This window comes from Drosophila bipectinata, chromosome XR (assembly GCF_030179905.1).
Source record: "Drosophila bipectinata strain 14024-0381.07 chromosome XR, DbipHiC1v2, whole genome shotgun sequence".
NCBI lineage: Eukaryota > Metazoa > Arthropoda > Insecta > Diptera > Drosophilidae > Drosophila > Drosophila bipectinata.
This window is the reverse complement of record NC_091735.1, coordinates 11,010,616-11,024,938: the sequence shown is the minus strand read 5'-3', so window position 1 is coordinate 11,024,938 and position 14,323 is coordinate 11,010,616. Positions and strand designations below refer to the sequence as shown.

Here is a 14,323-nt window from a genome sequence, read left to right as displayed (position 1 = left end):
CTTTATAGGGTCGGAGATGTCTCCTTCACTGCGTTGCACACTTTTGGACAAAATTATAATACCCTCTGCAAGGGTATAAAAAAACACAGTAAAATATGGAAACACTTCAAAAGTGTTAAAAATTTTTTTTTTTTAATGTTTAAAGTTTTTAATTTTAAATTGCTTAAATAATAATTTCTAATATTTTTTAAATTTACAAAAAGAACAAAAAGAACGACCTAGTTCAGTCCTAAAAAAAGAACGAACGAACTTATTCCCTAAAAGGAACGATGATTACCCATGTCTAGTCTAAATATTCATAGCTTCGTCAATTTTTACCCAATTGACTTGCTTTTTAGACATTTAATAATTTAAATGCCTTTTTAATAAAATAAGGCATTTAATAATTAAAACACAATGACTAATATTGCCTTTGAATTCTTCTTTTTTTTATTTTTTTTTTCTAATTTCACATGCGGCAGGCTGCACACAACGTAAAAATGAATGTCGGGCTTAGTCTCTATCTTAATAGTTTGTTAGTCGTAGATATATTTTTATCAAAACAACAATATTGCGCTATGTGCAATGCTCTCGCTTGGCAATAATCAACAATTAAAAAATAATTGTAGGGAAAGGGTATTCGGTATTCGGCTGTGGGCAACATTGTTAGGTACATTGAATGGTTATGTCACCCCAATACATTAATATGATTTTAATGCATTAGTATTAGTAACGAATAGCAGAAAGTAAGCTGTGAATATGACGTTTCACACATTTATAGTGTGTGTGTGGAGCAGAGCTCGAGCAGAGAAATTTCCTATGCCCTCGGGATAGGGCCGTGCCGACCACTGGTTAAAATATTAGTGTTAACACAATCTGTGGTGTAGGTTCTATTCGGTTTTTTCATGATGTTTCGTAGGTAAGCTTCATAGAAGTAGATTGCTATCAGCAACGGGTTTGTTCACAAATCATATATGCTTCCTCGTTGTTAAAGCACTTTGGACGTGAAAATATTATTTTAAAATATTGAAATGTATATTTAATATTTATATGTTTATATACTTATAGTTGTATAATCATTTGCTGCCAACTACCGGATTCTCTTGGCTCTAAACTGGAAATTAAATAAAAATCTAAAAAAATATTCGTGTGGGTATATATAAAAATGCAGTTCCTTGACTCAAGAGCACCGTGTCCCAAATTCATTGAGCATTCCCAATGCAAACAGTACAAAAAAAACATCTTAAGTACGAGCCCCCATTGCGGGGATCATAAGTGTTTGTATGTACACGGGTTTTAGTCTAGAAACCAAGGAGTAACACACCGCTCTATTTACACGAAAGTAGTGGCGTCATCGTAACCAGGTGCTTGGGTGTCCGTTGTTCGCTGACGCAGGCCATTTACCGTCATCTGGGCCTGCTTCATGGCGTGATGCTTCTCGTAGTCGATTATATGCTCCCGGAGCAGAAAGTTCTCGCGCGTAATGCGCTTCATCAAGCGGCCAGAGACGTCGGGAACCGCCCAACGCAGAATACCTTGCAGCATGTTGATAATGTTCTGTGGAATCGAGCAAATGTTTAGTGAAAACTTAATCAATTGTTGGCTTATTATCCACCTGGTAAATTACAATGAAGGCCAGCCTGCCAGTCAAAATCTTCCAATAGATCATTGGGCGCTTGTATGGCTGTTCGTCCCATGGCGGATTCCGAAACTCGGTGTAGCGGCACTGAGTTTCATTCACATACTGACTGCCCCCCAACAGCGGCTCCACCTGGAAGTCCTTGGTATTAAACACCGCCAGAGTAAAGTTCAGGTAGTTGTTCAACTCTGGGTCGCCCATCGACGCGGCGTACACAATTTTCGGTATCAGATTCGAACTAAATGCGATAATCATTGCCTGAAAAGCAGAAGAAGAATGGGATGATAACTTAGAAGAGCCACCGGCTTCGATTCATATTTTTATAGACTTACGCTCGAGGCTACGGCTATTCTAGTAACGACGGTCATAATACTGTGCCAAACTCCAATGTCGCGTGCCCGCATCCCAACGGGCCGTCGCACGAAGCGGAGCATTTTAATGGCGTCCAGTCGGACTTCAATCACATTATTTAGCAAGGCCAGAAGCGGGGCCAGGGGGAAGGCCAAGCTGAATAGTGTAATGAACCCGAACTGCACAACTGAAGGAGAAAATACATATAAGGTAAAATATGGCAAAAAAAAAACAAACTAAAACAGATAAAAACTAGAACGGAAAGCAAACTTCGGGTGGAGCATAAGTTGATATACCCTTGCAGTTAAACCCGGATATATATCGCAAAAATCGGATACATTTGGCCGATCCTTATGAGAATATCATAATATAACCAATTCATTACAAAACAAAATTTAAAAAAAGAGTCCCAAACTTCTATGTCTAAAAACACCAGTTAGTAGCATTTCTAGAGTTAGTTATATGGCTCCGAACAGTTATATGGCAGCTATAGGACATAGTCGGCCGATACCGGCCGTTTCGACTTATAGACTGCGTGTAAAACTGAGAGACTAGTTTGCGAAGAAAAAGACAGCCGGACAGACAGACGGACATGCTCATATTAACTCAGAAGGCGATACTGATCAAGAATATATGGATATATATACTTAATAGCGTCAAAGATGTCCCCTTCACTGCGCTGCAGACTTTTGACCAAAATTATAATACTCTCTGCAAGGGTATAAAAAACTGTAATAATCTCTCCAAGGGTACGAAACTATCAACTTTTAACAGAATTGTATGCCTGCATATATCCAACCATAGGCCCCTATTACTCCTTAAAATTATAGCTGATTAAATTTATTTTCAAAGGAAACTTACCCATTTCCAAATACTCCGCATAAAGAGAGTTATTTTCGGCGGGCAGGAGGTTATAGTCTTCAGTAAACTGGTTGTACGGCACCAGTCGCTGGTCCTTGTTGTTCTTGTACCAGCCGTGGCGATAGGTCAGCTCCTTGAAGGTGCGCATCAGATAAGGAATAAGCATCTCCACGATAGCGTTCACAGCTTGTTTGCCAGCCATTATGATGACCAGTTGCATGCAGAGCTCCATGAGGCAGCCGCCCGGATTGCACTCCTCCTGACGAAAGCCTAGGACGCGATTATACTTGGCCGGATAGCCGACAAACTTTCCCTTGAGGAACGCGATGTAGAAGAGCGAGGAGTAGTAGTTAACAAACTGGAATACGTAGTTCTTTATGGTCAGGCTCTCGTCGTACTCCGTCTGGGTGCGACAGTATTCGTAGTTGGTCAGTTTGACGGCGAGGCTGGAGTAAACCAAGTCCAGAAGGGAGATGACAATAAGGTCGATTATTCCCGCAGTCATGGGCAGTATCATAACTTTGAACGTCATGGAGTTTTCGTTGCCCAAAATGCTGTGCGAAGCGCGCTGCGCCATCCTGTAAATTATGATACCAGCGATGGCGATGATTGATATGCAAATCTATTGAAAGTCAAACGATAAACATCCAAACTCGGCAAAATTTTGAGTTAAACTTACGAACAATATCATTATGCTATAGCTGGTAAAATTTGGCAAGAACTTGATGCTCCAGAAGGGCACGTCGGGGTCCAGAATCGACCGTTTGCCATTCTCGTCCTGGAGCTCCGTCTTGCCAGACAGCTTTTCGGATCGCGATATCTTGGCCAGGTACTGCGGGCGCGGATGCTCGACATGGTGATTGAATCCGGTTAGACCCCAGCGGTGTACTAGACCCGCGGAGTACCGTTTCCAGAATTCCAGATAGGCCACGGCCCAAATCGACATCGCCAGGGCAAACACTACGGTCATGTTGTTGTCGATCAGATAGTTAAACTTCGAAGACGTACAGGTCTCATTTAACCTCCAATAATCACAGCTGCGGTCGCATTGTGGACACATGATGGTTCCGTTGTCGTTGCAGATATCCCGGCTAATCGGATCGTTACTCCATGTAAGAAATCCGTAGAAAAAGCAGAGTATTCCCAGCACACTAATGGGTATCAGCATCTGGGTGTAGAATCCTAGCCATGCAAAGTACAGAGCCACCTTGGCCCCAAAGTAGTCTTTGATTTGGTCCAGTGGTTGAAGGCTGCGAGAGATATTTCATCAAATCTTAGTTCGTATTTACACACGAGCTTAATAATCTCAATAAAACCGAATATTTCAAGTATAGATATATTTCAATATAATTCATATAAAATAAGATAAAAAATTACCCCAAATAAATAATCTTATTTAAATCTTGAATATGTGAACCAATTTCTTCAATATTGCCTATATAGGGACAAACCATAGACAAAACCATATGGTCATAGTTGTGACCGGACAAATCTTTCTTTACGTCGGCCAAACTGAAGAAGAACAAGAAAAGAAGTTTAGGCGGAGCCGAAGTTAAAATACCCTTGCAGTTAACATAGAATATATTTTGATAATAAGGCCGATTAGTGGGCCGATTCTTAATAGAATTTAATAATAAACTAATTTTTAAAACAACATTAAAAAAAATATTTCCAAGCCTCTATCTCAAAAAATACCGAAGTTGGTATTTTAACCAAACACTAAATACCATATCCGACCGGTCAGTTATATGTCTTAACTGATCCGCCGATCCTTATAAAACTTGGTAGGTCGGACCAATTGGCATAAAATAGAATCTGTAGAAAGTTCAAACCTCCTATCTTCTAAAACACGACAGTTGTTTGGCATTTATAGAATATAGTCGACTGATTCTTATGAAATTGGGTATATCGTATTACTTTGCCAAAACTAGAACCCATACAAAATTCCTCTAATTCTTTAATTCTAAAAAAAAAAGTGATGGAATAACTTTTCTATATGACATAACTTGCCAGTTATGGCAAGTCCAGGCCGTCCCTAATTATATACTGCGTGCAAAGGAAAGAAGGGTGTGTGCAATATTTCAAGTCGATAGCTTTAAAACTGAGAGCCTAGTTTGCGTAGAAACAGACACGGACATGCTCATAACAACTCAGGAGGTGATCCTGATCAAGACTATATACACTATAAAGGGTCGGAGATGTCTCCTATGCAGTACGCAGAAGTGTGCAACCCAGTACACTTTTGATCAAAATTATAATACCCTCTCTAAGGGTATATAAAGGAGCTGCAAAAATTTGTCATGATGTATAATGTCGCACCTCCCAGTACGACAGGAGAAACTCCAACGAAGATGATGTTCAGACGAACAATAAGGGATAATATATCCTAATAATATATATAAAATATCCCAGGAAATATACCAAATATTCGACGAAATAGTTGATTACAAAGAAAAAGACAGGGACATAGTCTAAATAGAAAAGAGATAGCAAATAGTGCCAGGAGATAAGGTTCTCATTAAAAACGTTATTTTCCCCACAAGCTCACCCCGACATTCGACCCGACAATATATAAAGTGACTAGAAGAGATGGAAATATAGCCGAAGTGACTTGAAATGGATAAAAATACACCAGGAACGTCATTCATCTGAAGAAGATTGAGCCACCTACGGAGACATCTCCGACCCTGTAAAGTATATAAATTCTTCATCAGGATCACCTTCTGAGTTAAAATGAGCATGTCCGTCTGTCCGTCTGTCTGTCCGTTTCTACGCGAACTAGTCTCTCAGTTTTGAAGCTATCGTCTTGAAACTTTGCACACACCCTTCTTTTCTTTGCACGCAGTATATAAGTCGGAACGGCGGATCGGCCGACTATATCCTATAGCTGCCATATAACTGATTGATCGGAAAGGTATAACTTTGGTGTTTTTAGAGTTAGAGAGTTCAAATTTGACACAAGAGCAAAATATTGCTTGGCTATTTTTGGCAAAATATTACGACATGCCAAATTTCATAAGGATCGGCCGACTATATCTTATAGCTGCCATATAACTGAACGATCGGAAATTACCCAACTTTCGTGTTTTTGAAGATAAAAAGCTGAAACTTAATACAGATTCTATTTTTGGCCAGTTGATCCAACCTACCAAATTTCATTAGGATCGGCCGACTATATTCTATAGCTGCTATATAACTGAACGATCGGAAATGATTTTTGGCAGAAATATCAACTTTCGTATTTTTGAAGATAAGAGCTTGGGACTTTTTTTAGATTTTTTATTTTAGTTAATTAGTTTTATTATGATGTAATCATAAGGATCGGCCAACTATATCCGATGTTTGCGATATATATCCGGTTTTAACTGCAAGGGTATATAAACTTCGGCTCCGCCCGAAGTTAGCTTTCCTTTCTTGTTAAATATGTTTTTATAAGCATCATAAACTATTTGAAAATATTTTGTTTAATTTATTCTTGTGTAGTTTAATACACTTTATAGCAGCCCAAAGTATGCATATAAAAAAAAAGGTAGGTCCCTGGCGCAGGTGATTTCGACTGCTAGAGTCATCCGAAACAAAAAATTAGAATAGATTATTGTTTTGTAGGCTTATGGCTCTGTCCCGTACTAGAATGAAATATTTTCATCAATAAAAAACAAAATGGCGAACTCACAAAACAAAAAATTAAAAAATTTATCTTAAATTAATGATAAAAAAAAAACTAATCATTAAAAATAAATGATTCTAGTACGGGACAGAGGTGTTACATTTTAAAACAACATATCTAAATTTCAGCTAGATCGGTACCATAGAATTTTTTGAATCACCTGCGCCGCACACAAAAATGTCGTTTCGAGAAAAACGCGTTTAAAGTTTAGACGCTACCGAGAAACTCATACTTTTCGGTGTAGGCGCGCTCTCGATTATGGGCTGTATCGCTGTCATTATTTGAGATTTTTATTTGAAACACTAACAGTACATTCTTAATAAACAGTACTTTCGAAATATGTGACAAAAAAAAAATCGATTTTTTCAACCTCACACATGAGACTACATCCTTAAAGCTATTGACTTGAAACTTTGCACACACCCTTCTTTCCTTTGCACGCAGTATATAAGTCGGAACGGCCGGGATCGGAAATGGTATTATGTTCTTTGGTATTTTTAGAGTTAGAGAGTTCAGATTTTGCATGATTGCTATTTTTGGTAAAATAATTAACTTCACTTACCAAATTTTATAAGGATCGGCGGACTATATCCTATAGCTGCCATATAACTGGACAATCGGAAATGACCCAACTTTCGTGTTTTTGAAGATAGAAAGTTGAATCTTCGTACAGATTTTTTTTCAGTCGATCCGGCCTATCAAATTTCATAATGATGGACCGTCTATATCTTATAGCTGCCATATAACTGAACGATCGGAAATGGTTTTTAGTAAAAATACCAACTTTTGTATTTTTGAAGATAGAAGTTTGAGACTTTGTTTTAAATTTATTGTAATAAATTAGTTATATTATAATATTCTCATAAGGACGGTCAACTATATCCGATGTATAACCTTCTTTTGCGTTTCAAAAAAACTTATCTCGGCCAAAACTTTTCTTTAATTTGTTCACCTATCTAGTTCCCAACTTATACTAAGTTGTAGGAAAGACGTTGTATCCTACTAAAATTTCTGTAGTTGGGTAAACAAAGTTTCCGAGAAGAAGCTCTGCTAAGCATAACATAAACAATGTATTTTCTTACTTCTTCCACTTGCTGACGTTGGCCCATTCCTTTAGTAAGCGATCGCGATCGTCTTTCTGCGAAATAAATAGGAGTCGTTACATAGGAGACACACATAACGAGGGCACAACCGTACTTACGTCGTGCAGAGTGTAGGCGCAAGAGTAGACCCCGTCCTGGACGAGCTTCTCGATGCCCAGGTTGTCGGCCATCTCTTCGCCTTCGACAAAATGCTGGCGCTGCAGAATAAAGTTGATAATAGAGTAGCGGGTACTGGCGTCGATGAAGTTTGGATGCTCCTTGTCGTACAGATCCAGGTAGTTACGGCTGAACTCAAGGTGAATGCGGCTCTCTCGTTCCGGGAAGAGTGCCGTGTTCAGCTGCACAGAGCTGAATAGGCTGCGACACATTCGCGTGAAGCAGGACTTGAACTCGTGCGCGGACTCGGCAAAGATTTGGTCCTCACCTGGAATGGGTTTCAGCGGCACCTTGATCTTGAGAATCTCGGCATAGCGGTAAAGCAACTCCGCCGGCGCATGGATCTTAATGAAGTGCACGCGCTGTACCTTGTTGTGCTCCAGCTGGAGGCCCTCCCGCCGCAAATTTGTCTCAAAGATTTCGCGCTTGCGCCGATGCTCCTCCAACTGGATCTCCCCATTGTAGGCAAGCACAAAGTCCACGCTGCGATTACCATCGTCGAAGCGTCGATACGTCTATACCGCATTCCGTAATAGTCCGTAGAGAGATCCGCAGATACAAAGAGAAAAAAAGAGAGAGCATTAGTATCTGAGCGAATGAAATACAACGAAAGTATCTTAAAAATACATTTGCTTATCTTAACTAAAACAAAGCGTGTGGGTGCGCGTGCTTCACTTCCCGGTGCCCTTGAGAGCTGATGGCGTATCACATCTTTACACCTAAGGTACAAGGCCACCAATGATTTGACCCCTGCCAAACACCCCCTTCACCATATCGGACTCCTCTTGCTCATCTTTGGAGCGCTGGAAGAACAGTAAGCCGCAGCACAGCATGGTGGAACCCGAAAACCAAAAGCGGCAAACAAACAACCGACGCGTCTTGGCTGGGAAACACAAATGAAATGGTGCTGGTGCCGGTGCTGGTGCTTGGCGTCATCTGCTCTCAGCTGTGACGGCTGCCGGAACACATGACACATACACTTAATACGTTAACGGTGATAGGCTCCAGCCTGCCCCGGACCGTTCTTAGTGTTAAGAGTTACATGAGGTATACAAAATTCGCAAAAAGTGTTCATACTCAATCCGGCAAGCAAACTATAGGAATCGGAAAAATATAAACAAACAAACAAAGAAAAGCGAGCGGTAAACAAGGCGGCAAGAACTCGATCACATTGAACTTGATTAAAAGTAATTTAAGGACTGGATGCGGATTAAATGATACATCAGAGTGAGCAGTGATCCCTTCCAGGGCCTCCTTTTATGGCAAGTTAGCTGCCATTTCAGGGAGTTTAATCTTTAAAAAGTTAAACGTATGTTCTCAAAAATATAAAAAAGATACCTTTTTTGTGATTATTACTAACAGATATAAGTTCTTCGGATTATGAAGGAGCTTTGGTATTTAGTTGTGCTAAATTTTTAATCAAATCGGATAAAATTATTTTGAACTATTTTAAGTTGTTGTTCGCCGATATTTAAAAATCTTACTTTTGAGTAAAAAGTCTAAAGATTTTTTTAGTAAGCACTAAAACATCTGATATATCTTTCAATATAAAATGCATAAATATTCAAACCCTTCTCATGCACTTGTGTATGTACATATCTATATGGGGTTTATAATTAATATGGTTTCTGATTAGGGCAAATCCAATTCAGCATCGGAAAAATAAAATTTTCATAAAGCCACATTTTCTTATTATACCCTTGCAGAGGGTATTGTAATTTTGTCCAAAAGTGTGCAACGCAGTGAAGGAGACATCTCCGACCCTATAAAGTATATATATTCTTGATCAGGATCACCTCCTGAGTTGATATGAGCATGTCTGTCTGTCTGTTTCTACGCGAACTAGTCTCTCAGTTTTAAGGCTATCGACTTGAAACTTTGCACACACCCTTCTTTCCTTTGCACGCAGTATATTAGTCGGAACGACCGGGATCGGCAGACTATATCCTATAGCTGCCATATAACTGATTGATCGGAAATGGTATAACTTTGGTGTTTTTTGAGTTAGAGAGTTCAATTTGACACAAGAGCCGACTATATCCTAAAGCTGCCATATAACTGAACGATCGGAAATTACCCAACTTTCGTGTTTTTGAAGATAGAAAGCTGGAACTTAGTACAGATTATATTTTCGGTCAGTTAATCCGACCTACCAAATTTCATATCGATCGGTCGACTATATTTTATAGCTGCCATATAGCTGAACGATCGGAAATGGTTTTTGGTAGATATACCATCTTTGGTATTTTTGAAGATAGAAGTTTGGGACAACTATATCCGATATTTGCAATATATATCCGGTTTTAACTGCAAGGGTATATCAACTTCGGCTCCGCCCGAAGTTAGCTTTCCTTTCTTGTTAAAATTTTTGTTTAGTCCTAACTGAAACCCAAGAGTAAAGTATGTTTGATCGTACTGGTTAAATGTTTATATTTTCCAGAACTCTCGAAATAAATAATAACAGAAATCTTATGCCTGAGAAGGTATAATAATTCTGCCCGTTAAATTTAGAAAATTATGTTTAATTTGGGAGAGAAAGGATCAGAGCGCTGTTGGTTTCGCGAACATGTAATTAAGAAACCTGCCTAAACTGTCCATAGTTGTTATGGATTTTAATACTTATACCTCAGTTTTTACAGAATATTTAAAGATACAGAGATATCACAGCCCACGACCGAAAATTGAAGTTTACAAATGAGGACTAAAAATAGCAATAAGGATGAAAATGTAGATATAAATGGTGAAGTCGATTTGTTGTGCTGGTAAACACGTTGAGAGGTGTGACAAGATGGAACAGCAACAGCCGCGCAAACATGGGGATATTCGAGTTTCTAATGCGAAAGCAGAGCGAAAGCGGTTGTAATTTGTCTAGGTGCGAAGTAATCGTCGTGGCAATTGCATTTGGGTTTTGAATCGAATAGTAATGTTACTGTTGTTGTTTACCCTCGATTTCCACTGGGAGTATGTTATTGGCAATTTCTTATCTTTATTAGAAATGGTGCTACTATTTCTTAAAAGACGTCTAGAGACCTCATCGTCACCACATCCTGCGTCAGCGCCGCCAGAGCCGTTTCTGCCGTGTCCGCCACCTACGCCCACACCGATCCCGGTGGATAGGTGGCCGCGTCCGTTCTGAAGGGCCAGGATTTGAGCGGTAATGGCCGCATCCGTGTGGTCACCACCGCCTCCCGTTTCTCTTAGGTGCTCAAGCGCTGTTGACTGGCGGTAGCCAGGCTGCCATGCCAAAACCGCGTTCTCAGCAGCGCCCAAACGAAGACTGTTACGTCCTTCGTTGTCGGCCAAGTCAACCGCCGAGTGGTATATGGTGTTCCTTGACTGGGACATCGACTTGCGGTGCGCGGCGGCCGCCTCAGAGTCGGCCAGAGAAATTGTGTCAAAGTATAGGCTCTCCCGTTCGTCCATCTCAGATTCGGGATACTCGTAGTCGTAAGTGCGGACTGCAACAAAGGGCATGGAGTGATTAGTCGGCTGGAGTAACAGCAGAACAGTGGTTTGAGGCAGATGAGGTGGCATGAGTGAAGAAGCGATAAGGCGGTGGTGAAAAATTTAATTGCTAAATGAAATGCCAATTACACTTACTTGGACGTTAAAACTGATAGGGGTTGTGCAATTAAAAAAAGTATTAGGGTCAGTTATTCTTAATTTTTAAGTTACCGGTGAACTTTTTAAAATTTTTAAAAAGCTTTGAAACTTTTATAAAAAGAACCCATGATATTACAAAGATTATTTTCGAATAGTTGTTTTGTATTCTGCCCAATCTAAGCTTTAATCCGATTTGGAGCTTGGCGAACTTTGACTTTTTATAATCTGTAGTTGAACATTCAGTTATTGTTCTTAATATTTTCCACCTATCGCCCGTATGTTTTCATTTACATTTGACGTGTAATTTAGATACGGGGAGCAACAGCATGCTCCGTGGCATTCATTTAAGGAAATCAAATAAGAAACCCAGAGCCTAAGTCGCGTTAATTTGTGTGCCGAGGGTAGCGAATACCATCTTAAATTTATTACCGATAAGCTTATAAATGCCGATAATAGAGCCCCAGTGGGGATAATTTTATTTGATGGCTCGTTGGCCCACGGGCCGTCTTCGTCGGAAAGGCCAGCTGTTCCCATGGCCACTATTTTAGGTTATTTAAATGCGGTCAATTACATAATAGTCCGATATAGCGGTAGGTCTACTATCTGAACTACAAATAGACGTGATGATGAATTAATGTACGCACTATGCGGCTAGTCAGCTGCAACTGATGGTCCGCTCCCGGTGCACAGTTCCATTGGAGCGTTGGACCAAAACAAAAAGAGAAACTAATTCCAAACTCATCAAACTAAAGATAAAACAAAATGCTCTCGGCTACAAAACAGAAACAGTTTCAAAAAATCCAATATACACGAAAAAGAACACAATTTGCATAACAGAGAGAATGAGAATGGGTACAAGTGATGAAATTTATTAAGAAGTTAACTTATTTACCCGCCGAATACATTGTTGGGGGCAGAGGAGGTGGTGATTGTCTGAGTAACCCCTCAAGGAATCACTCGGCTAGTGGAATCCTGGGAGCTAGCTAATCCGTACTGCTGCTTTCTTTAGCGAATCCTTGCGATCGAGGTTGCGGCTCATTCGACAATTTCCAGACTTTCAGAGGCCGGTTCCGAAGCATTACGTTTAACGACTGGCGGTAGCGGAGAGTGTGCTTGATTCGGAATCGCCTTTTGGTTTCGACCATCGGATCGGATCGCAAACACAAAACAAATACAAACAAACGAAAATGTAAACCCAGGCAAAATAATACATAAGCCCCTACACACTGAACGATCTGATCTAACGCGAATGATGTCAGAGGGGAAATACATATAAACGCTGAGCCGCCGAAAAGAAATGCGTACATACGATCGCGTTGGCTGCCGTCTACAAAAAAAAGTACAGAGACAATAATAATACCAGAACGCATAAATTCTTTAAGCCTTTCCAGTCACCCATTCAGCATGCCAGACCCGCCAATCAGCCAACCAACCAGCTAACCAAACTGAGCAACTCTGGCATTGCCGGCAACTAGTACAATAAACTGATTCCCCAAAAAGGAGTGCAGCGAGATGTGACGTTGCACAGTGTTACACATGTTGAGGGAATTATTTTAGTTTATTTATTTTGTTACACTTTCTAATTTTTTGTTGTAACTTGAATGAATTTAAGACCAAATTTTGGTATCAGCCAAATGTATGTATATCATTAAAAAACAAGATAGGAAAGCTAACTTCGGGCGGAGCCGAAGTTTATATACCCTTGCAGCTAAAACCGGATATATATCGCAAACATCGGATATAGTTGGCCGATTCTTATGAAATTTGGTAGGCTGGATCAGCTGACAAAAAATATAATCTGTATTAAGTTCCAGATTTCTATCTTCAAAAACACGAAAGTTGGGTCATTTCCGATCGTTTAGTTATATGGCAGCTATAGGATATAGTCGGCCGATCCTAATGAAATTTGGTAGGTTGGATCAACTAACCAAAAATAGAATCTGTATTAAATTCCAGCTTTTTATCTTCAAGAACACGAAAGTTGGGTCATTTTCGATCGTTCAATTATATGGCAGCTATAGGATATAGTCGGCCGATCCGGGCCGTTCTGACTTATATACTGCGTGCAAAGGAAAGAAGGGTGTGTGCAAAGTTTCAAGACGATAGCTTTAAAACTGAGAGACTAGTTCGCGTAGAAACAGACAGACAGACGGAAAGACGGACATGCTCATATCAACTCAGGAGGTGATCCTGATCAAGAATATATATACTTTATAGGGTCGGAGATGTCTCCTTCACTGCGTTGCACACTTTTGACCAAAATTATAATACCCTCTGCAAGGGTATAATAAAACCAGCTCCACATAAACCCACGTACGAACACAAATTCATATTCAAAAATAGTTCAAGGCACGCAAAATTTAAGTAAAAGGAAGTGGAAGAACGACACTCTTCCAAACGAAGATAATGAACCATTTAGACACGGGAGGCAACCAAATTTATCACACATTTAAGGGAACAGGGTAGCGTTTATTGCAAAATGTTAGAAAAAGTATGTGTGACGTAGTCCCAAGGTGTAATACATCGACATTTGACACGTTCCTCTATTTTTAGAAAAATTCACTGCCCACAATTATCAAAATGATGTTTCGTCTTCCGGAGGGTATTGGCCGGAAAAGGACCGGGGTTAGTATCAATGCTGCGTTAATGGGTTCCAAGCAAGTTAGTTCCTCCAGTTAGTTCCAGTCTCCACCTGAACTCACCTGTTGGTGATTTGCCTCAGTGCTTCCTGGAGTCCATTTCTACTTAATACTAATACCTATAACCGCTCTGCTTCAACAAAAATATTGGTGGGCACGTTTCGCCAAACCAATTTTTATAACAACAAACGCCAATTCCCGAAACGTTGCGGTCACTAGAGCTGGTATAATTGCCACTTCTAATATATCGATTATTTTTCAATATTTGTTAAATAACGGTTATCGTTTAAAATGAAAGTTTTGAAAATGCAATGAACATATTATA

The 14,323-nt window shown here is 39.8% G+C and overlaps 1 protein-coding gene across 10 annotated transcripts; it reads right to left on the bottom strand.

Annotated features, from left to right (window-relative positions):
* Positions 1-406: 406 nt before the first annotated feature.
* On the bottom strand, positions 407-14,232 carry LOC108133660 (anoctamin-6). Of its 10 annotated transcripts, none has more exons than XR_011444210.1 (10): positions 10,700-11,179; positions 7,699-8,271; positions 7,580-7,635; positions 3,510-4,080; positions 2,831-3,452; positions 1,951-2,156; positions 1,595-1,876; positions 1,304-1,536; positions 1,042-1,093; positions 407-975 (listed from the first exon to the last, which is right to left on the bottom strand). XR_011444210.1 is itself a non-coding variant. In XM_070282915.1 (10 exons), the coding sequence occupies exons 2-10, from the start codon at positions 11,177-11,179 to the stop codon at positions 1,042-1,044; spliced, it is 3,063 nt and encodes a 1,020-aa protein (XP_070139016.1). In that variant the 5' UTR covers positions 11,180-11,214; positions 14,062-14,232; the 3' UTR covers positions 407-1,041. The 10 variants fall into 10 exon arrangements, 9 of the variants coding, with proteins under 9 accessions (XP_070139016.1, XP_070139018.1, XP_070139014.1 ...); XM_070282915.1 differs by adding an exon at positions 14,062-14,232 and having other exon boundaries at positions 407-1,093; positions 1,316-1,536; positions 10,700-11,214; XM_070282917.1 differs by adding an exon at positions 12,252-12,568 and having other exon boundaries at positions 407-1,093; positions 1,316-1,536; positions 10,787-11,214.
* Positions 14,233-14,323: the final 91 nt, after the last annotated feature.

Bases quoted from the DNA above. Each gene is read 5' to 3' on its own strand.
- LOC108133660 (XM_070282913.1), bottom strand. The intron at 4,081-7,579 runs GTAAGAAAATAC...TATCTCTCGCAG, and splicing joins AACGTCAGCAAGTGGAAGAA to CCTTCAACCACTGGACCAAA. The intron at 2,157-2,830 runs GTAAGTTTCCTT...TTTCTCCTTCAG, and splicing joins TGCGGAGTATTTGGAAATGG to TTGTGCAGTTCGGGTTCATT.